The following is a 22,445-nucleotide window of genomic DNA, read 5'->3' on the forward strand; positions in this document are numbered from 1 at the left end:
CAGGGACCATCTGGGCCTTAGCCTTTGTATGGCACACTGCCCTGCTCCTCGCCTAAGCGAGGCAAATACTGGGCCTCAACCAGAATGTCATCCAAAAGCCCCACCAAATGAGATAGTATGAGCAGACTTTGGCCAAAACAGAAATACTGCTTGTATTGCCTGTTTGTAATACTCAGTATTCATCATATTTGTATATTTTGGAGGGGATCACATTTTGCATCTAGTCCAACTGGGTCCATTTGGTCAGTCCAAGCTGTAATTGTGTATTATGAGATGACTTGAGCTCAATTGTAGAGTCCTAAATTCCATCCTCTTCTAACCCATTCTCGAATTCTAATTTCCCCCAAGTACATACCACATTACCATTTTGATGTTGTTTGTGATGCATTACACCCCCCCCTCACACACACACACACACACACACACATATCAAACACCTCACTTTCACTGAAAACTCTTTATTCTCCCTCATTTGTCTTACAATGTACATATTTGCAAGGTGCAGCACAAGTATTGTCCTTGAGCTACTGTAATGTCATTACTGAGCTGGCTATTTACCTGATTAGAATATCCCTATATGCATTTTAATAAAGTATTTCACCAAACTCCTGATAAAGATGCAGGACAGATGTTTATCCAACGTTGCAGTGTTTCATTCATGTTTATTTAATCAGTTCATTTCCATTCATGCTATGATATAATTTGTTCTCTGTCGCTCTAAATAGCCTAGTCAATGGAGAGGCAATGGGGAGGTCTAATGAGTTACTGCTGCCTTGTTTCCTGCCGCTGTGCAGACGTGGCCTGGCCAAAATGTTGCGTAGTCAGAAAAACTGCACAACTCCCCGTTGATGTGGTCTATAATGTTGAAGATCGAACAGGACGTACACCTAAGGTATAAAACGTCAGCTGTCACTTCTGTTGAGCTTCCTAATGCCACTGTAAAGGCCACTGTCATAAAGATTTCACATTTATCATGCTTTTGTTGTTGACCTGCATTACCAAAAGCCGGTGGTATTGATAAATGGCAGTGAATGAGGCAATCATGGCATAGTTTTGCCCTTAGTGTGGACTTGAGGAATGGGAGAAAAGATTGCGTGCTGTATATTGTAGGAAACATAAAACATAAACATAAAATATGCATTGGGTTGTCTTATTTTCGAAAATGAATTATTTGTATGTGACTGCTAATTAAAGATGTAAGCCAACATTTAGTGCAGCAAAATACCAACATTTGCAATTCGTAAGGATGTGTTACTTCAGTGTCTGAAGTCTCATGTCACTTATTGCATAATGTTTACACATACAAAGAACAAAGAGTTTAAAAGAGAAACATTCTTTTAGATGCCAACTCCATGTTTAGAATCACGAGAGATGTGGTGGCAGACAGAGGTATATGTTCTCTTATTGTCGCGCATGACATTTGTTACATGTTGGTGCAGGAGCTTTCACCGCTATTACGAAGATTAAGCGCAGGAAGCCTGCAGCTCATACAGTACTTCCCCTTCTATGAGAATCCTTAGCATTCTGCCTGCGTCAGCATGCCTTTGTCGTCTTAGTGCTTTGACTCACAGGACATCATCAATCAGCTCTTTACTGTACTAATATCACCATTGGAACTTTCTTGAGATTTTCACTCAAACCCTTATAGATATCATATACGAGCACAGACATTTTCACAAGTACAGTAAAAGCCCGAACAAAAGATTGCCAAGGCGTTTCATTCCTCGCGCGGTGTCGGAAATATAACATCAATGTGACACCACCCCAAAATCTGCATAAGACACAATCCCCCCTGTTCTGCATCACACACACCCTCAAAGCAGTTGTAATAATATGTTACGGTCTTTCAGGGAAGCCATGACATTGACTGTGAATTCCGGGGTGAATTTGCATGGAGCTCCTTTGTTCGTGGCTAGAGGACTTTACTTCTTGTTTTGTTCTAGTCTCTTGGAGCTGGTTTAGCCTCTCCGCACGTCTAGAAGGCTTTGTGCCCCCCCCCCCAGCACAGGGGGATTTGTGGACGAGGTAAAAATAGACGGAGCAGATGCTCTTTTTTTCTGGAAGCCATTATCAGTAGTATCTGAGGTGTGGCTCTGGAGACTGGCACAGAGATATGCTTTAACACTTTACCACATTGAGGAAGAGCAAGGTGATAGCTGAAGGATGACTGAAGTGTTGGAGAAAGTACACACTAGGCAGAATATAGTTGAGAAATAAAAGCAGGAGAACATTTCAACTGAACTGGTGTGCATAATTTAAAATGGATGGTTTCAGATTACACATATGGTACAGTATATATCCATTTATAAGTTATACGTAAATTGTTAGGAATTTAACATTTAGGATATTAAGCTTTGAAATTCTGGGTAGATATTCACTCTGTTTTACAGATTTATGGTTTGTGCTGACCTCCTTCTCTGGGCAAGTCTTTCAAATACACCATATTGTAGAATAGAATATGATATGTCATCTCCAAACAACAGTAACACTTTAATTGAAGGGGATATACTGTACATCAGGCATTGATAACATCTTTGTATCGTATGTCATCTCTATTCATACATACTGTACGTAGTGTTATTGGAGAACGTTCTTGCAATGGAGGACATTTAAAACGTGTGGTGTATTTTAAGTTAAAAAGGCTTCTGAAGTTTGTAATTTCCACTTTGAAATTTCAGACTTCATTTTCCCTTACGAGAAATGTATCCGCCCCTACAAAAATGTCCATTAATTGTAATCCACATAATAATGTACATTTCCTGTTGCTGCAGTATTATTTTCCTGCTGTAGCAAACCGGCTCGAATTAAGATCCTACATATGTAACATCTTTACTGATTATATGAACGTCTAATGTACATGTTCATTTACACTGTGGGCAATCTGACAATCTGATATGTCGATAGCAGAATCTATTTCAAATTGAATTCTAGAATTTCACAGATGCAAGGCTTAATCCCATTGACAAATATTTTACATTGGATTGAGATTGATTTGAAGCCTAGAGAAGGATGAATGGGTTTCATTTGTATAATCATAAGTGACTAGACTACAGAATACAATGTTGAACATTTCTGTCTCTGAAGGGAAATACCTTTGTAGGCCTGCTGTGGTTTTTGTGAATGCACCATCTGTGCTGATGTAATTACTCAGAACTAAATGACTAGAACACAGTCAATAGGACACTCACAAGGTGTAAGGATATCCCTTTAAAATCCATGTGTAACAGGGAAATGTCCGGTTGAGGAAACATTGATTGATGATTTGTTTCCATCTTAAATATTGGTTCATTGCATTAAACTGTGCATACAACACATTTACAGGCACAAAAGGGATGTGAGAGATAGCTGAGAAAGCAATAAATCAAAACTCGACTGAGAATCGGATTGATTCTCTCTGTGGGGAAGTGTCAAATTCAAGTGCATCCCACACCACACTCTGCACTATGTTACTAAAACATAACTACTACCACAAGATAGGATATGTAGTGGACACAAGCCAGAATATGAGGATGTGGAATAGTATAGTACTGTACAGTACAGCAAATTTAGAATAGCCCGTTGGAGTTCAATCAGCATGCAGTAGCTAAAGAATGAGCACAATGATGATATTCAGAAGGATTATAGCATCACAATATTCCTACTAGAGAAAGAGATGATTGCACTGAATTCATGGAGCATCAGGAATAATACTGTACTAACCAAAGTGGGCTACCTCCGTCAAGATAAACATCTTACCTCCAGATTCTTCATTCCCATATGGTGCGCAACAACTTGGAGCTAGAGACTCTGGTATGTGATGTCTTCTTTTACAGGCCTTGTTGCTTCTGCATTGTTCATCATCATTATTGTCGGAGCGAAACCAATCATTTTCTCAGCGTTGGGAGAAGTGTGGAGAGCTAATTAAGTGTGTTGTGTTTTGTGGCTGAAGCTCAGTCAGCGATGTACAGAGCTGTATCCAGACCAGCTGTTCCGTGCTGCCAGAGGGAAGAGGTTATTGCAGTGTACCTCTGTTGCCATGGAGAGGGAATGGTGGATCCAGATGAGCAACAATAGCGAAATGACTTTAATGTGCTTTCTTTCCTCTCCTTTCATGTTCTGGGTTGTAACTGCGTTTTTGTGTCCTATGCTCCATTGACCAAACAGTTGTATACGTCGTTTGGATAATGCAATGAGATGTGAAGCACTTGTTTCAAAATCTGTGAGACCCCCCCCCAAAAAAAAAAAATTGCATTTTTTTTACAGATGCATTGCAGAAATGGGTTTGATTGAGGAAAGTCATCTTATTCAGAAGTTTATTTTCTAAGGACAAAGAGTCTATTGTAGAACAAAGCTCATGTTTATTCATATGACTGTTGTTGCAGATACATATGCGAGCTCAACAGAATAAAATGTCACAATTTATCACTCTAAGAAACAGACAGAAGATTTGTGATGTCAAATTAAAACAATAGCCAATGGATACTACACTGGCTCATAGGTACATTGTTTGCACATTCTCGTGATTGTTACAGTGTCGTTTTTTTTTTTTTTTTTTGCCTGACAGAAATATACAAGCTCGTCAAATACAATACAATCTACAAAGACAGGCTATTACAGTAAATATCAATACCAACAATAATAACATACTGTATATCAACCCCAATGACAATAAGAAAGTAAAAAGCCTGCCTCCTAGCAATGCTAAACTAGTCTCCTGTACAACAGCGTCATAATATTGCAAAATACATCCAGAGAAGGGAACCATTTTGGTTGGTAAAAATGCCCATGCAAAAAGAGAAAATACAAAAAGAGAAAATACACACCACAAAGAAACATTAATGAAACAGGGTGCTTCCAACAGTCTTTGCCTTAACTGTCTGTAGTCTGTGTTCCCAGATATACGGTATTGTCATTGACTAGATTCTTTACACTGTGGTCCATTGGGCCTCATTTATCAATCATACTCAGATCCTACAATATACCTACAGGTGATCCCATGCAAATGAGTGGTTGTGTTGTGTTGGTTCCTGAGAGGACGTATTGCGCAGGAAAGACAGAATACTTTGAATTGTGTTATGAGGTGTCATTCCACCTGTTCCAAATAGATTTTTTGCTACCAACGCATGGGGATACCATTATGGGTTGATGTTAATATAAATAAGAAACATGGCTCGCCTCCCGGGTGACGCTGTGGTTAAGGGCGCTGTACTGCAGCGCCAGCAGAGACCCTGGGTTCGCTGTCTCTGTCGTAACCGGCTGCGACCGGGGGGTCCGTGGGGCGACGCTCAATTGGCCTAGCGTCGTCCGGGTTAGGGAGGGCTTGGCCGGTTGGGATATCCTTGTCTCATTGCTCATCTCATTTTCCAGATGTTTAGGGGAAACGTGACCTCAGCCACCACCAATGAGTAGCACCCACCTGGGGAAAGTGGTCATGATTGTGTGTTGTGTCCCACAGTTTGGTTTAATATAGTTTGATAAACAAGGCCCAGGATTTCATATCCCTTCAGCTTCTAGAGTAATACAATTCTACATTACGATACATTAGGCTGCACTATTCCTCTGTGATGAAAGAAGTCAAGAGTGGGTAATTCCATAAAAACACAATCAATATAAGACTTTTAAAGTCATCTAAATCAAGAAAGGCATTACCTTTTCGGTACCTGTTCTTACATTCTGTTTCTATACCTTCTACCCATTATATATCATGATGTACTTTATTTCTTGTTACTGAGTAACATACAGGATACTTCTCTACTTCCACAGTACTCTACCCTGCACCTTAGAGACTACAGCCCCTGTGTACATACAGTCATTGAACACTGGTCACTTTAATAATGTTTACATACTGTTCTACCCACTTTATATGTATATACTGTATTCTAGTCATGGCTCATCCTATATAACTACTGCTGTACACACGTTTTCGAACCATATACTGCCCGTACTGTCTTTAGACACCATTATATGTATATATATTTATATTCCGGTCTCTGACATTGCTCGTTCTCATGTTTCTTAATTTCTTAATGTATTTAAATGTTTCTGGATTATGTGTGTATTTATTTTATTATTGCTAAATATTACTACACTGTTGGCGTTACACAGCGTTTCCCAAACTCAAGTCCTCTGGACCCCAAGAGGTGCAGGTTTTGTTTTCTGCCCTAACACTACACAGCTGATTCATATGATCAAATCTGATGATTAGTTGATTATTCGAATCAGCTTTGTAGTGCTAGGGCAAAAGCCGAAATGTGTACCCCTTGGGGTCCCGAGGACCTAGTTTGGGAAACCCTGAGCTAGAAGCACTTAGTATTTCACTGCGCCTGCGATTACATATGCACATCTGCGTACATTTCCAATAAACTTTGATTTGAGTTACATATCTCCCCTACTTTGAAAGATCTGTGGACCAGACCTGTGTTCAAATTCAGTTGATCTAGCCACGGTTGATTTGAGCTTGCCTGGTGCAATGGAACCAATGTAACTGTTGCAAATGCTAAAAAATATTTGAACGTAATCAAATAGTATTTGAACCCAGGTCTGCCGTAGAATTAGAAGGTCACAGCATGGCTAGCTATCTACTGCTCCTGCTCGGAGCGAATGACGTGGAACAAGGTAACATTGTACAGCACCTGGTGACCATTATTCCACGCATACAGCGCTCTGTCTTTAGGGTTATAGTCCAGCATGGAGATGTGAGAGTACTTATTCTGGAACGGTATGTCAATGTACTCGTAGGTGGACGAGTTGGTGCTGAAGGCATAGTACACCTTGGTCCCACCGGAGTAGCCATTGGTGACATATAGCGTACCACAGATCATGAAGGCCTCTCCTGCGCTCCTCTTGGGGTGATTGGTGGTCCAGCTCTTGACGATCTGCAGGGTGTTGGGGTTCAGTTTGCTGATGACAATGTTCCCCGCGTTCTGATTGGTGGCATAGACGGCCCAGAGCCCGCCCTCGTCCACCATGAGGTCGATGTCCGAGTGGCCTCCCCAGGAGTAGTGGTACATGTTGTTGTAGCCGGCATAGTCCAGCTGGCGTGACTTGCTGATGACGGAGGTCTTGAAGTCAAACTTGATGATGGTGTGGCTCTGGAACTTGTTGAAGTAGATGGAGCCGTTGTAGACCACCTGACCCGTGCCCGACCACGGGTGGGGGAGGCGGTGAGACGTGAAGTTGTCGGAATTCATAAAGTCGTAGATGGACATGTACTCCCGCACAAATCGGTTGTTGTGGTAACCGTCCATGTACCACACCTGGATAGGAATACAAGACCATTATAGAGTTGTCATTCTCAGGTACAGTGTGTTATTGCAAATGTTCTTCTAAAACCTTCCTGTAATATCAAATCATGGAGCGCTTGTGGTCTTTCTGCTGTAACCCTGAGATTAAACTAAGGATATCAAAGTTTTCCCAGACAGACTTTCTCTACAAAGCCAGGGCTTCGACCCTCATCAATCATTGAGAGCCAGTGCGGATGACTCAATTTATCTCTGATCTCTCAGATTTGGAGTGTTGCCGTTCTTGACACAAACCGGTGCGCCTGGCACCTACTATCATACCCAAATCAAAGGCACTTAAATATTTTGTCTTGCCCATTCACACTCTGAATGGCACACAATCCATGTCTCAATTGTCCCAAGGCTTAAGAAAATCCTCCTTTAACCTGTCTCCTCCCCTGCACCTACACTGATTGAAGTGGCTTTAACAAGTGACATCAATAAGGGATCATAGCTTTCATCTGGATTCATGGAAAGAATGAATGTCAGTGGTATTCCTTAACGAACACAATAATACAAGTTCTGCATGATAACGAGTGATATTTTAGTATTTTAGTAAAACAAAACGCTCATCCAATCCTTGGATTCATCTCTTATCAGACATAAGGTATATATAATATCAGACACCACATAGTATAAATAATATCAGACACCAATTATCCCTAGAATGACTTATCTTACGGCAATGACAACCCGGAGATGTAAATACATCCCATTGTTGTGGTGCCGGTGAGCAAATCCCAGACAGTGAGGCATGAAAACACATTACTGAGGTTCTAATGGGATCCATGTTGGTGAAAACTTGAGTAATTGGGTAATTCAAACATGATTAATGCTACATTGCTAGCTAACATCTTACATCTGATATTTTATCTTTCCTGAGGTTCCTCACAATTGCATAATTAACAAAACATGTTTTCGCTGACTCTGTTTTATGTTTATACTGTATAATAAATATGATAGGTATTGCAGAAGCAGACCTACCCTAGTGTCATCCTCAGGTGCCAGGGGGTCAGTCATCCAGGATCCAAACCTTGATCCAGACGTCTTAATTGTGATTGGATCGCTGATTCCTGTCAGCTTCCCACATGCTGCAAGAGCCAAAGACACAATGCAAGTTACTGCATTTATCTCTGTAATATCAATGCTGTCTATAGGTTGGAAAACAGTGTGTGTGTGTGTGTGTGTGTGTGTGTGTGTGTGTGTGTGTGTGTGTGTGTGTGTGTGTGTGTGTGTGTGTGTGTGTGTCTGCCTGCATAGGTCAGTGACCTTGATCTACCAAGTATACTTGATATATAATTATGTTGAAAATTACATTTTCAATATGACTTGTTTATGATGACAAATCCAGCTTTAGTATTGCATTCTAGTGATCAGTTCAGTGATTTCTTCAGGTTTTGACATTCGTGTTTTAGCTGAAGGGCTCTCTAGCAAGAACTGTGTAGATACTGTATACATGTGTATGCCAGAATCTAGTCCTCCTGCAATCTATTTCTGTGCCTCAGAATCAACGTTGGCTCACTAACTTTGGTCTCGTGGTCTCTGTTCAACAGTATCAATTCAATAGCATAGATAAATGATAACTATGAATAATGGAAACATACTTTTCTGTTTTTACAAAGCACACTCAATTACTCTCCTCTACAAATGCTATATTAAAAACAGGGACAGTAAGTGCAATATTACATTTTGAGTCAATTCACACTCACACCTCCCCCTCACTTCACATCCAGAAAAAAAGCATCAGCCCCCATTCTTCTTAGATAGTGTTCCTTACTATGTAACTCTTGCTATCTCCCATTGCTATAGTACTTGGAAAGTTAAAGCTGAGCACTTGAAACAAAAGTGGATAATCCTCTCATATTGGAGTGAGACATTCTTAAATTTCTAGGAATTTGCCAGCACATTAGCTATTCTCCCTCCCTACAGGGTCTATGTTTTCCTATTGGTACACTCAGCATCCTAACAGTCAATGCTACCAACAGTGCATGTAGCTGGCTTGATAATGGAATCATATAGTTGCGTGAAGGAAACTGACTTCAATGCATGTTGTCTTCCCTCAGTCTCATTCCTTACCAGTCTATTTCTTTTACATTTGACCTCCTGTCTTTTTAAACATGCATTTTGTACCATTCATTGATTTGTTCAGCCTTTCATCTACAGATGTAGGATCTTAATTTGATCACCCTGTCGCAGAATAACTTTCCTACAAAAACATTGTTGTGTATTTGATGTTTAAAAAGGCTTCTGAAGTTTGTAATTTCCTGTTTGTAGTAGCCAAATGTCCACTTGGAAGTTTCAGACTTGATATTCCTTTACCAAAAATGTATCAACCCCTACAAAAATGTAAATCAATTGCAATTCACATGTCTTGTTGCAAACTGTCTCAAATTAAGATCCTACATCTGTACTTTCAGCCTTTCACTTATTTTTTACATCAATCAAAGAAACATGGTGACAGGTAGGCTTTGTATCTATATTCCTTCCTGTGAACAACCCAATGCAACAAGGAGATTACTGAAATAAGTAATCTGTCAGTTGTTATATCCTGTCACTATTTTTAGATGACTGCCGCTACAATGGTGTGTAGCTTTTAGTCAAGAAGTGAACATAATCTCATTAGCTCATTTCAGGTACGCATAACGTGATGTGCTAGTGATGTAATTTTGACTAAATAGGATTACATTAGCAAAATGTAACTCAAGTCACCCGTTAACAACTCTAAATCCTAACGTGTTTAAATAGTGGCTAACTTGACATACTGTATGAGGACAATCTCTTTTTTCATCAACAATATTGTTAAGCATTGATGCATTGATTTGTGTGTATGACGTAGTCGTTGTGAATTTGTTCGATTACTTGTTAGATATTACTGAACTGCCGGAAGTAGAAGCACAAGCATTTCACAACACTAGCATTAACATCTGCTAACCATGTGTACGTGACCAATAACATTTGATTTGATTTGCAGTAGGCAAGTAAGTACATGTAGGAGTATGAATAGGAATAGGTGTAGTCAAGGCATCTTTGATTCCCTAACATGAGAGAATAACTGAGTATGTTAAAGCTGATATACTGTAGGGGTAGAACATGTAGGGGTGGTGGATAGATAGAGATCTGCTGGTGTGAGAAGAATAACTACTGTAGCTCTGATTGGCCCCTTGCACAAGGAAGTAAATGGGGGTGTTTCGGTGTTATCTGGGCCTACCTAATTTTTGCATGCACGCACGAAGCCTCTCTTCAAGATTTGACACTCTGTTTTGTAGCTCCTCGTAGTCATAGGTTCCAATCTCCTCCTGGAGTTCATTTAGCACAGACGTCAGATTCTGGATTTCCTCTTTAAACTGCAATACCAATTTTGCATCAGCTTTGTACTCCTCCAACACTGGTATCAATGGTCTAAGTTCCTCCATTTTCGCTTTTATTGCCTGAAAGGTTAAAATAGGCTTGGTTCAGTGTTATGCGAGCAAATGGGTGTGCCACACTTGTCTTGCCCTACTCTGGCTATCTCCCTATGGTGAGTGCAGAGTGGACCTAACACATTCAACAGTATCATGAGCGGATGTGACATCATCCCAAACATAAGCAGCATGAAACAAGTCCTCGGCACACCAAAAACAATTTGGGAAAATATTTTATTTTCACCTTTTAAAATGCAACATCTTAGGGTTACACGCTTTCATGTCACATACAACGTTTTCTCTGTAGTAAACCAAGTATGTATATACTAAATTTAACGAGATATGGAATTAAATAAAAATGTACTGAAATAATAAAAAAACGAACAAAATCTAGTAATGGAATGCATCTACAGTAACATGCAGAAATGCAAAGAGCAGTGAAGGTCAGAGGGTGAAAAAGGTGCCGTATTTCAAATAGAATGCATGATGCAAATAGTCATTGGTCAAGTTCAGGGATAGAACACTGGGATTGAACTGCCTCTTCAGTCTCTGCAGCTTTATAATTTCCTAAAGTTAGCCCTGCAAGCAAAGAAAATGAGATACTGTTGAGTGTCGAATAATCTAACTCACTAGCCTATCTAATATACACACACAAAACGTGCAAGGGTCATCACTCCCAGGGATGTTCATGACAGAACATGACATAAACATGTGAGGATAGATGAGGAACACGTACACACAGACACAAACAAACATAAACATCATCAGAGTAGTTCATGACGTTTATTTTTATTTGCAGGGACAATCATTTAGGTGTAAGGGTTTCATTTACACCAGAGGATGTATGTATCATGCTTCCCAGAGTAGTAGTGCCGATCTCGGATCAGTTTGGACTTTTAGGCCTTTATAAATAACATTATATAGACAGGAAGGACCTGGTCCTACATCAGCACTTCTACTCTGAGACGCATGATAAATATAGACCCATAACTCCACTTAGAGGACATCTCTTTGTACAATGTTGTCTATGTAAGAGCAATGTTGACATACCTTATATTGCCTGGCAATGTTCTGTTTGTGGTTCTCCTCCACCTGTTTAAATTTGGTCTCCAGACCTTTCAGCTGGACCTCCATTCTCTCCACGTATTGTAGGTCTCTCTGGGTCCGCTGGTCCAGCACCTGGATAGACTGGGTCATGTTCTGGACCTAACACATAGGAAACAATAAAAATAAAATAAAGATAATAAAGACCTAAATACAGCCCCAAATATACAAAGAATACTTGTTTTACCTGGGTTTGCATTTAGTGATTTAGGGTCTTCTCAACATAAAATGTTGGTGCATTGCTCAATTAATTGTAGATATGCTATGGATGATTGAATGCAAAAAGTGTCACTGTAATCTCTAATGTGCCAAGCCAGACATTACAGTGATTCAAGTGCTCAAGAGCAACATACTATTATGTGGACTTGAAGAGCAAGCAAATCAGAAACATCTACATCCGGGATAGGGATTGAGAGTATGCTAACATGGACTAACAGTTATTCCCCATCAAGGTGCCACATTTGTGCAACACCTGGCCTCCAAACAAGTCTACTGTATAAGACAATGTCAGATCATGCACTACCGTTCAAAAGTTTGGGGTCACATGGAAATGTCCTGGTTTTTGAAAGAAAAGCACATTTTCTGTCCATTAAAATAACATCAAAATGATCAGAAATACTGTGTAGACATTGTTAATGTTGTAAATGACTAGGCCAGCATCCCGGAGTCGCCTCTTCACTGTTGACCTTGAGACTGATGTTTTGCGGGTACTATTTAATGAATCTGCCAGTTGAGGAGTTGTGAGGTGCCCGTTTCTCAAACTAGACACTCTAATGTACTTGTCCTCTTGCTCAGTTGTGCACCGGGGCCTCCACTCTTTTTTCTATTCTGGTTAGAGACATTTTGCACTGTTCTGTGAAGGGAGTAGTACACAGCGTTGTACGAGATCTTTAGTTTCTTGGCAATTTCTTGCATGGAATAGCCTTCATTTCTCAGAACAAGAATAGACTGATGAGTTTCAGAAGAAAGGTCTTTGATTCTGGCCATTTTGAGCCTGTAATCGAACCCACAAATGCTGATGCTCCAGACACTCAACTAGTGTAAAGAAGGCCAGTTTTCAGCTGTGCTAACATAATTGCATAAGGGTTTTCTAATGATCAATTAGCCTTTTAAAATGATAAACTTGGATTAGCTAACACAACGTGCCATTGGAACACAGGAGTGATGGATGCTGATAATGTGCCTTGGGACACCTATGTAGGTATTCTATTAAAAATCTTCCGTTTCCAGCTACATTAGTCAGTTGCAACATTAACAATGTCTACACTGTATTTCTGATCAATTTGATGTAATTTTAATGGACAAAAACGTTGCTTTTCTTTCAAAAACAAGGACATTTCTAAGTGACCCCAAACTTTTGAACGGTAGTGTATGAAATGATGATGATGGGGAATTAATATCGGCAAAATCCTGCAGGGTGAACTGAATTGCTTTTCTCAAGGAACCATACAAGTGAGTGACTCCTGTCCTCTGTCCATAGGCTGTTACTGCTGAAAAGAAGATGTCATGGTATTCGTGGTGCAACTGGTGAATGGTGTTTGTTCTAGTGGAACTCTGATAACAGGAGGTAATGGGTACAGTAGTGCGTCATGCTACATGGGTGGTTACTTTTTCTAGCAGCTGCCGGAGCTGTTTGGTCCTGGCGTCCCGCGAGCACATGGTCTGTTGAGGCGCCACCACGGTGCATACACAGCGGCCCTCTGTGTCCTGAGCTGAGCTGTACACCTGCCATGACTCCTCGGGGTTGGCTGGCAGCACCTACAAGAGAGACACACAGACAGGGAGAGAGATGATAAGACAGACAGACAGACAGACAGACAGACAGACAGACAGACAGACAGACAGACAGACAGACAGACAGACAGACAGACAGACAGACAGACAGACAGAGACAAGGACGGGGCCAGACAGGGAGAGATGAATGGAAAAGGGTTATTCATGTAATGATGGGATGTGACAGTATTTCCATTTCCATACCATACTGTACTGGCTCTGACATGTTTTTTTTTCTTCACATTGTCCTTTCCAGCACCGTTTCAGCAACTGTGGAGAATGGTTTACCAGGCCAGTACAGTCCAGCTCAGTTTGGCTTGGCTTTGCAAGGCTCACTTTAGCTCAGTGGTTTAAGATACACCACATCACTAGTCGCACCACATCACTACTCATTTCTAAAACACATTCGCTTACCAAACAATATAATTACATTTTGGGAGGTTTGAACAAAAATCATGATCTCTGCAGAGAATTTGTGCTAGTTTGAAGCGGAATCATTTCACCACAGGAATATACATAACCTTGTTCCAAGATGATGGAGTATGATTACGCAAAATGGCATCTGTAGTTTTGAACCTTGCAGTATGCTCCACCCTAATCTTCAACAATCAAACAGACTGACCACACTCTGAAGACAAAGGGGCTGGCAAAAGGATATAACATCAAATTGAGGAAAACATCTTTGTAAATCTACTCAAATAGCTTTCGGTAGATTGTGATAATATTAAAGTCATAATCTAGTACTTGTAATGTTTTAACATGATTTAATCTGTGCCGTTACATTTTCAAGCCTCCAATAAAGTCATGAGGTAGAGTCATTTAATTAAACAGTCATTGCCTACTTAGCAACACGCCTTCAGAGTAATAATTAGATACAGAGGCTGGTTGAAATGTGGATTGGTTTAAGTTTTACCACTACACAAAGCCAAAGCAATATAGATATGAATAGAAATATGGCTCTAGATATACCCTGGCAATTAGTGACATGCAGCGTATAATGCTAAGATCCATTATGTATATAATATGCCACATTAGCTGTTAGTATATATAATGGAGCCTAATGTTGCTCTTTATATTAAAATACATTAGTCACAGTTTTAGAATTGTTATTATTGTCCATCATTGGACCACATTACTACACTTATTTACAGTATATCAACTTCATCCATTTAACAAAGAATATGTGAAAGTTGTATGACCTACACAAGGTTAACAGGAATAGTAACATAATTATTAGCCGTTTATTATATGTTCATGGATAGGCAATAATCACTACACTCAATTTTCCTCTCTTTTGATGTACAACCAAGAGCAGCTTTTTTCTTTAAATTAACAACCAACATGATCAATTATACGAATACTAATACATTTTGTAAACTATTTTTATTCGTGCTATTTGCACAAATGTAAACGCGCAATTTGTCCTCAGTAGGGTACATGCTTCTAATGGTTCCTGAATCAGCTGTCACTCACGCCTGTGCTCCGGTCTGCTTTCCCTCCTGACGCTACCAAGAGCTTGGTGGTGTTGAGTCCCACCAAGGACGGTAATGTCTGCGACATCCAGTTAGTGATCATAGCCATCGTGCTCAGCACCACTCCAATCTTGAGTAAAGGCACCGACATATCTGCGCTTTCTTCGTATTACCAAAATCTTCATTGTACACATTCCAGTGGAGAACTAACTAGGCAAATAACATTGCCAGTCATTTGATGCAACGGCATGGCTGCAACAGCGGACAGTCTGGGTTTGAACATGTTTGGATGACAGGTGGAGGTTCTGCCCTCTTCAAAGGCGACTGTGGTGATGGGCCAATGCGGTTGTTTTAAACTGTGAATCCGTTCTCCTGCAATCACTCTCGAGTTGATAAAATAACGGAATTCAGTCGCCTCTCCCATTCGCTGGATACCCCCCGCCCACCCAGCACGGATCAATAAACCGTCAGCCAAAGACCGTGGTGCCACGCTTTCGAGTTTTCCACGAGACAGCATTATGCACCTTTCCACCTTCTATACCAAATACAAAATAGTATATTCATGTTAGGGAATACTGCATGTAAATAACATGACTTCAGACTTTGAAGTCTATGCGTGATATAATCCAGTTAAGCATGCAACCCCACAAAAGCAATTGAGACGAAACGAGCCCAAACGAACCTAAACTAAACGGCATTCTCAGACTGAATGCCTTAATTGTGTAGGTTACTTAATAACAGTGGCTGGATTACTCTATGGGGAGAATAACTGGATTAGTCCAACCACATTGAAACCCATCAGCATCAACTATCGACAAGCGCCTTAGAAAGCAAGGTACAATCACGTTTAATTGCATCCAAAAAAAAGACATGCAGGATATTGATATAGTTATTCACAGACAAAACGACAAAATCGTAATCTTGGAACATCTGATTAATGGTAGAGATTTTAAACAACATCAGACTTCACATCAGGCTTGTACAAAGTCCGTGGCGCAATAATGGCACATGCAGGCATAATATCTATCGCTGTTCATGGACTTGTTTTGCTTAACCAACCACGTGCAGGGATATCTAGGGACATTCCGCCACCTTGTCGTTACAAATTATATTGCACGCTCATTTGTAAAATACTGTGTAGCCTAGTAGTAGTGACATAGCATGCCATACCAGCTTCAGGAATGTAAATAAGAATGTCAATTTGTCATGACAATTTGAAAGCACCAAATGCCTGATTCAACTAATCCAGAGTTTGATGATCAGTTGATTAGTGTGTGACCAAGTGTGTTAGTGCTGGGCTAGAACAAAAGCGTGAACACCCTGTTGGTGTCCAAGACTGTCGGAAAAGTAGGTGGCATTGTGTCAGCCAGGGGGAGGCGCTGTGTCACCGTGGAGTGCAAAGCATCTTTGAACAGAGAAACAATTATTTGAAAAGAAAATTGAGATATTAAGAAGAGCATGTTCCTGAAGGCCAGCATTACAAATGAATACCAGTTATTAATCATAGCTATTAATCATAACAAAAATGATTCGTTTTTTAAAAATGGTTTCCCATTTTAAATAGCAGTTTATTATTGCTGTGTTGAATGATTTTGGTTTGCAGCTTTCTTCCTGTAGGATCAATGTAAAGAGATTAGGCTATTCATGTTACAAATTGGGATAGAATCTGGTTTATGCAATACTTTCTTATTTAGCCTTTCCACTGACATACTAAACCAATAGGCCCACAATTCTGACTAAATGAAACTGCAGTCACATGTTATCAGCGTGTTTAATAGATATTCTCAAAACAGCGTTACTCATCTATGTATGTAAACGTGCCCTACTTCTGTCATTGTGAAATTAATAGTTGACTAATTTGATGATTCTTTTTGCTCGCTGTCTATAGTATCACTTCTCACTTCTCCAAAATAAGTCTTCAGACATGCGGATATGGATAGTCACACCAAGATCCCCCTGAGTGGGATAGGGACTCCGCAATGGGCTGAAAGTTGAACCAGATTTAGCCAAAGTCTCAGTTCAAAGTAGGCTCTCACTGCTAATGCCATGGGATTAATTTTGATTCAGTCGTTTTGCTCGCTGATGTCGACTTCGATTATCTCACACATAATTGGAATTAATATATAATTAGTTAGATGAATTGCATGTGAAACAACAATTTAAATATTTCAATGTACCCTAGACTATTTAATTGATTGTCTAATTGTTGTTGTAGACAATCAGGAATAGATAGCATACAGTCTGGCTATAGAAATGCCTCTCGTGGATGCGCATAAGAGTTTATCAATTTTTTTCGGGGGATGAAAAACCTTTATCGTCTCTATATCATAATATATTTAAGTCTCTAGGCATACACCGTCTTTAATTAAGTAATCTGTAGGATAATTCGCAAATCATGTTTTAAGTATCTTAAATGGGGAGTAAAATGGCGTTTATAAACCTACTTGGGTGAGTTCAGTGCCCATCAAGACGAGGAGGGTGAGACTCAGAAGCTTGCTTGTAGGCTGCATCTCTTGCCTCCGATAGCACCAGATCCAGTACTTTCACATGCAGATTGTCTTTTCCACTAAGGTCTTCCTCCTCTTATACGTGTCGTCTTGCAATCTTCGTTGCAGAGCTGAGCACTAAAATAAAGGTAAATAATAAATTTGGTGAGGTGCCGTCACTGCATGATGTTCAATGCATCTCAGTGCGTTGTGATGAAGATCCTCTTCCCGCTGTCCTCCTTCTGTCAGCCACCTCGAATGCGAAACATGGAAAGAAAAAACATAAAGCTTTCTCAAATCACAACTCCAACAGCCTTTAGTCAAAAGTTGGCTCCGCAAAACAAGCAGAGGGGTGCACGAGCTAAATCACGACAATGCGGGAAGGAGCTAGCCGTGGTGCTGAAACCGGATGTAACAGGAACTGGAGTGGGAAATTCAATAATTATTTGGTAGGTTTGGCCATTAAAGGGAGATGGGGCCGGGGTTCATAGGAGAAGAGAGAATATAGAATAGAATGCCGTTCATGGTTCGTAACCTGTAGAACTAGCCAACATTTCAAAAAATTATGTAGAATAAATGAAAGTATTAGTAGCCAACATAATGATGGGTTCTGGGATCTGCTGAGATATATATAGTAGTAGTTGTAGGCCATAGCAGCATTGCAGTATTGGTGTTTGCTACAGAATACTTCTGAAAATAATTTAGCATGAAGTCATGGCATCCATCTAATGCATAGTCTACCCCCTTTATCTTGCTCAAGCTGTGAATACTCACCAAAGTGGTGTCTTACATGCTTATCTCATACTAACTCTTTGTCATGTGATCATAGATTCCTAGATTTATGTCTCTAGATGCCCCTTTTCCCCTGTCCAGGTCTTTAGTTGACATTTCCTCAACTCCTACCTTCCCCTGATCCTTTCAGAAATGTCAGAGGGAAACAAGAAAAAGAGGGAAGGTATGCAAAGCGAGCTGAAGAAAAAACTGGTGGTATAGCCAGAAATGTCATGAAGAAGAGGCAAGTCAAGGAAAGCAGTGTATGGATTTTTGCACCCACCAATTGAAAGTAGGCCTACTGTAATGATATTGCATATTTATTTGAACGGTTAGACCTTGTGGCTGGTACCGTGGATTGTCCCGGGCTTGTAGTTGTCTAAATCCCTGCTGTTTGTTGCTTTTATTTAAATGTAAGCTGCCAAGAGCATGGAAACCAGTGGCGGTCGGTGCCGTTTAAGATTAGGGAAGACAATTTTCTTTTTGTGAGCATGGCCTTATTTCTATTACAGCATATTAGATGACTGTTATTCATATTACATCCACCCAGTACAATGTAACATCAATAGGTTTAGGCTACTAAATCACACTCAGATTTCCCTATATCCATCATGAGGTTGCTACAATCTAGCCTACGAATTAAAGTTTACAACATAGGTGCACAGCTCAAGATAAATATTTGAGTAGTCAAGGTAACATACAACATAGTGCCTTGCACACTCTTGCCTGCATCTACCTGATCTAGGGTGTAATCATTCGTCTAAACAGTTGAAAAACTAAAGTTCCTATTGGACAAATTAAGGTATGTTTATCCTCGTTGTGTTCCATTTGTTTTCCATTTAATAAACGTTTTTCAACAGAATTGGTGGAATGAGTACACCCCTGATCACCCACAAACACAGTTCCCTTTCATAACAGCCACATATAAACAGCATGATCAATTTACTCATTGTATAATTCCTTCCTGCATCTCCTCTCACCTTTTCCCTTCACTTTTGGGCTTCAGTGCACAACACAACAGCTGTCTGTGACCAGGCAAAAAAAACTTTGCAAGCCAAACCTTCACACCATAACTGCTAACTGCTACACACAGCCTACATCATTGTCACCATATTAACTTACGCCATAGTCAACATTGCTACTAGAACTAACACATTAGTAAACCCGATACAGCTGGTTTCAAGGTTTTACTTCTAATCTACAGTACAAAGTTCTTTCTGGAGGACCGAGTTTTGAAATCAGTGGAATTAGAGTATGATAGCTAAGGAGATGGAGAAAACACCTCTCTACGGATTACATCTTCAAACTAAGGGCAACCATGGCATCCATGAGAGGATGAAGCATCCATCCATGAAGTAGCTATCCACATTTTCAGATTTTCAGATTTTACATGCATGATTTTGACAGAAAGTTGTTTTCCTTTCAAGTTGTCACTGCAACAACTGTTGATAGATGTAGCTGGTAAATTCACTCTGGATATCTACTCCCATTTCAGTGCACTCTTGTTTGAGTGTTCAAGACAGCAGAATAACTGACAAATTTATCAACGCTCAACACCCGTTGAATATGGCCGGTGTCAGTAAACATTGGCAGAAAAGCGTAAACTGTTGCCAGCAGCAAAGTTGCAGTCACTAATGATCTGGATAACATAAAAACAGCCTAACCAGCTCTGATAGGGCAGAGTAAAATGGTCAGTGAACTGTTCTCTCATCTGTGTCAGCAAAAAGCTAGCAAGCTAGCCAACGTTAGCCAGTTAGCTTGGGTGCTTGATTGCTGTTGTTAGGACAGAATTCTTGGATCAACCCTTAAAGAGATGGGTTTGGGCTAAAGATAAGAAGATGTGAACGATGTTGATTGGTTGTAGACAAAGAAGAGCTCTCCAGTAGGTACCAAACTATTCAGGCCTTTTGCTCAAAGGTGAGGTTACGAGTTTATCAACTTTCAAAGCAGAATTGCTTTCCTATTGTTCCTCGAATGCAGTATTTGATATACAATTTTGTAGCTCTGTGTTTCTGCTTTTATCTAATGTAAAAAAAACACAATTTCCAAATTTGCCAAATAAGACCGAATCAAGGCAGTCGGTCACTTTTGATCCTGCCGTACATACCTACATGTATGCTATGGTCACAAGACACATGCCTTCTTATTGTCCCTATAATTTCTAAGCAAACAGCTGGAGGCAGAGCTTTTTTTATGCTAGAACTTAATTGTTATTGAATTCGCAGATTCGGTCTCGACCTTTAAGTCTTTACTGAAGACTCATCTCTTCAGTAGGTCCTATGATTGAATGTAGTCTGGCCCAGGGGTGCGAAGGTGAAAGGCTCCCCGCTCTCCACTCAGGGCTGAGTCACTGGCTTACTAGCGCTCCTCCATGACGTCCCTAGGAATGGTGCGTCACTTGAGTGGGTTGAGTCACTGACGTGATCTTCCTGTCCGGTTTTGTACTCCTTTGGGCTTGTGAGGTGGAGGAGATCTTGGGGATGTATCCTGCCTGTGTTCGGGGGTATCGTCGAACGGGGCCACAGTGTCCCCCCCCGTCTCAGCCTCCAATATCTATGCAGCAATAGTCTATGTGCCGGGGGGCTGGGTCAGTCTGTTATATCTGGTGTAATTCTCCTGTCTTATCTGGTGTCCTGTGTGAATTTAAATATGCTCCCTTTAATTCTCTCTCTCGCTCTCCTTGAGCACTAGGACCATGCCTCAGGAATATCTGCCCTGATGACTCCTAGCTGTCCCCAGTCCACCTGGTCGTGCTGCTGCTCCAAGGTAGAGCTCTGAACCATGACCTGTTCACTGGACATGCTACCTTGTCCCAAACCTGCTATTTTCTACTCTCTCTCTTTCTCTCTCTCTCTGTCACACCTGCTGTCTTGACCTCTGAATGCTCGGCTATAAAAAGCCAACTGACATTTACTCCTGAGGTACTGACCTGTTGCTTCCTCTGCAACCACCTTGACTATTACCCTGCTGGTCATCTATGAACTTTTTAACATCTTGAAGAACAATCTGGCCTGGCCATGTACTCTTATAATCTCCAGATTATCCAGAAGATAACTGGCCACCCCTCAGAACCTGGTTCCTCTATAGGTTTCGTCCTATGTTCCTGCCTTTCTAGGGCTTTGTGATATCTGCTGATGTAAATGTTATTGATTGATGTTATGTATTGAAGTCAATGTACCCAGTGGAGGATGGAAAAGCCTGAAATGTGGCAAAAGGTCGCAAAGTTCAAGGGGGCCGAATACTTTCGCAAGGCACTGTAGGTCTATTTTCTGGGTGACCTGAACATTAGCAACTAGGTGTCCTCTCGAGAGGAAGCTTCTAACTGTGACTAATGCCATATTTTTTAAACTCACTTGCTATAGCTTTACATCACCTGCCATCATGTGGTTGTAGAGTTATTTATCCAATAGAACCCAGACAGTGTTCTTCGATGGAAACTTTTCTAACATCAGATATGTACGGTGCGGTGTCCCGTTACTCTTCTCTATTTTTTATAAATGATTTGCCACTGGCCTTACACAAAGCTAGAATGACTATGTATGAGGATGATTCCACACTCTACATGTCTGCACCCAAAGCCAGTGAGCCCCCTGAAATTCAAAATAAGGAGTTACAGTAAGTATCATAATGGGTGATTAATAATAAACTGGTCTTAAATAAATCTAAAACTAAAAGCATTGTATTTGGTTAAAAAATTCTCTAAGACCTAAATCTGAACTGGAGTAGTGCATAAAGGATGTGACCAGTGAGCAAGATGATAAAGCTAAACTCCTAGGTTTAATTGGATGGTCAATTGTCACGGGCAAGACATATTGACAATGTTGTTGTAAAGCTGGGGAGGGTTATGTCTGTTATTAAAAGGTGTTTTGCATTTTTGACACAATAATAAACTTTACTAGTTGTTCAGGCTCTGGTCTTGACCACACTTGACTACTGTCCTGTAATATGGTCAGATGCAGCAAACAAAGACCTAGCTAAGCTACACCTGAACCAAAACCGAGCAGCACGCCATGCCCTAAATAACTGCACATACAGAACTAACATCAACAACATGCATGCCAGTCTTCCTGGTTGAGGCTTGATGAAAGATTAACTGCTTCTCATCTAGTTATGAGAAATATTACTGTGATGAAAATTCCAGATTGTCTGCATAATTAAATAATGTTCAGCTCAGACACC

At 40.4% G+C, this 22,445-nt stretch overlaps 1 protein-coding gene across 2 annotated transcripts; it reads right to left on the minus strand.

Annotated features, from left to right (window-relative positions):
• Nucleotides 1-4,317: 4,317 nt before the first annotated feature.
• On the minus strand, nucleotides 4,318-17,902 carry LOC135514381 (noelin). 2 transcript variants are annotated; one of them, XM_064937826.1, is made up of 6 exons: nucleotides 17,454-17,902; nucleotides 13,373-13,522; nucleotides 11,711-11,866; nucleotides 10,468-10,687; nucleotides 8,244-8,350; nucleotides 4,318-7,235 (listed from the first exon to the last, which is right to left on the minus strand). In XM_064937826.1, exons 1-6 carry the CDS (start codon nucleotides 17,517-17,519, stop codon nucleotides 6,558-6,560), a joined length of 1,377 nt encoding a protein of 458 aa, XP_064793898.1. In that variant the 5' UTR covers nucleotides 17,520-17,902; the 3' UTR covers nucleotides 4,318-6,557. The 2 variants fall into 2 exon arrangements, with proteins under 2 accessions (XP_064793898.1, XP_064793897.1); XM_064937825.1 differs by lacking the exon at nucleotides 17,454-17,902 and adding an exon at nucleotides 15,011-15,377.
• Nucleotides 17,903-22,445: the final 4,543 nt, after the last annotated feature.

The sequence above is a fragment of the Oncorhynchus masou genome, chromosome 25 (genome assembly GCF_036934945.1).
Source record: "Oncorhynchus masou masou isolate Uvic2021 chromosome 25, UVic_Omas_1.1, whole genome shotgun sequence".
Taxonomy (NCBI): domain Eukaryota; kingdom Metazoa; phylum Chordata; class Actinopteri; order Salmoniformes; family Salmonidae; genus Oncorhynchus; species Oncorhynchus masou.

Coding starts and splice junctions, on each gene's coding strand:
- LOC135514381 (XM_064937825.1), bottom strand. CDS start 15,160: ATGTCGGTGCCTTTACTCAAGATTGGAGTGGTGCTGAGCACGATGGCT. Junction 13,523..15,010: donor AAGCAGACCGGAGCACAGGC/GTGAGTGACAGC, acceptor TCTCTCTTGTAG/GTGCTGCCAGCCAACCCCGA. Junction 11,867..13,372: donor TCCGGCAGCTGCTAGAAAAA/GTAACCACCCAT, acceptor CCTATGTGTTAG/GTCCAGAACATGACCCAGTC.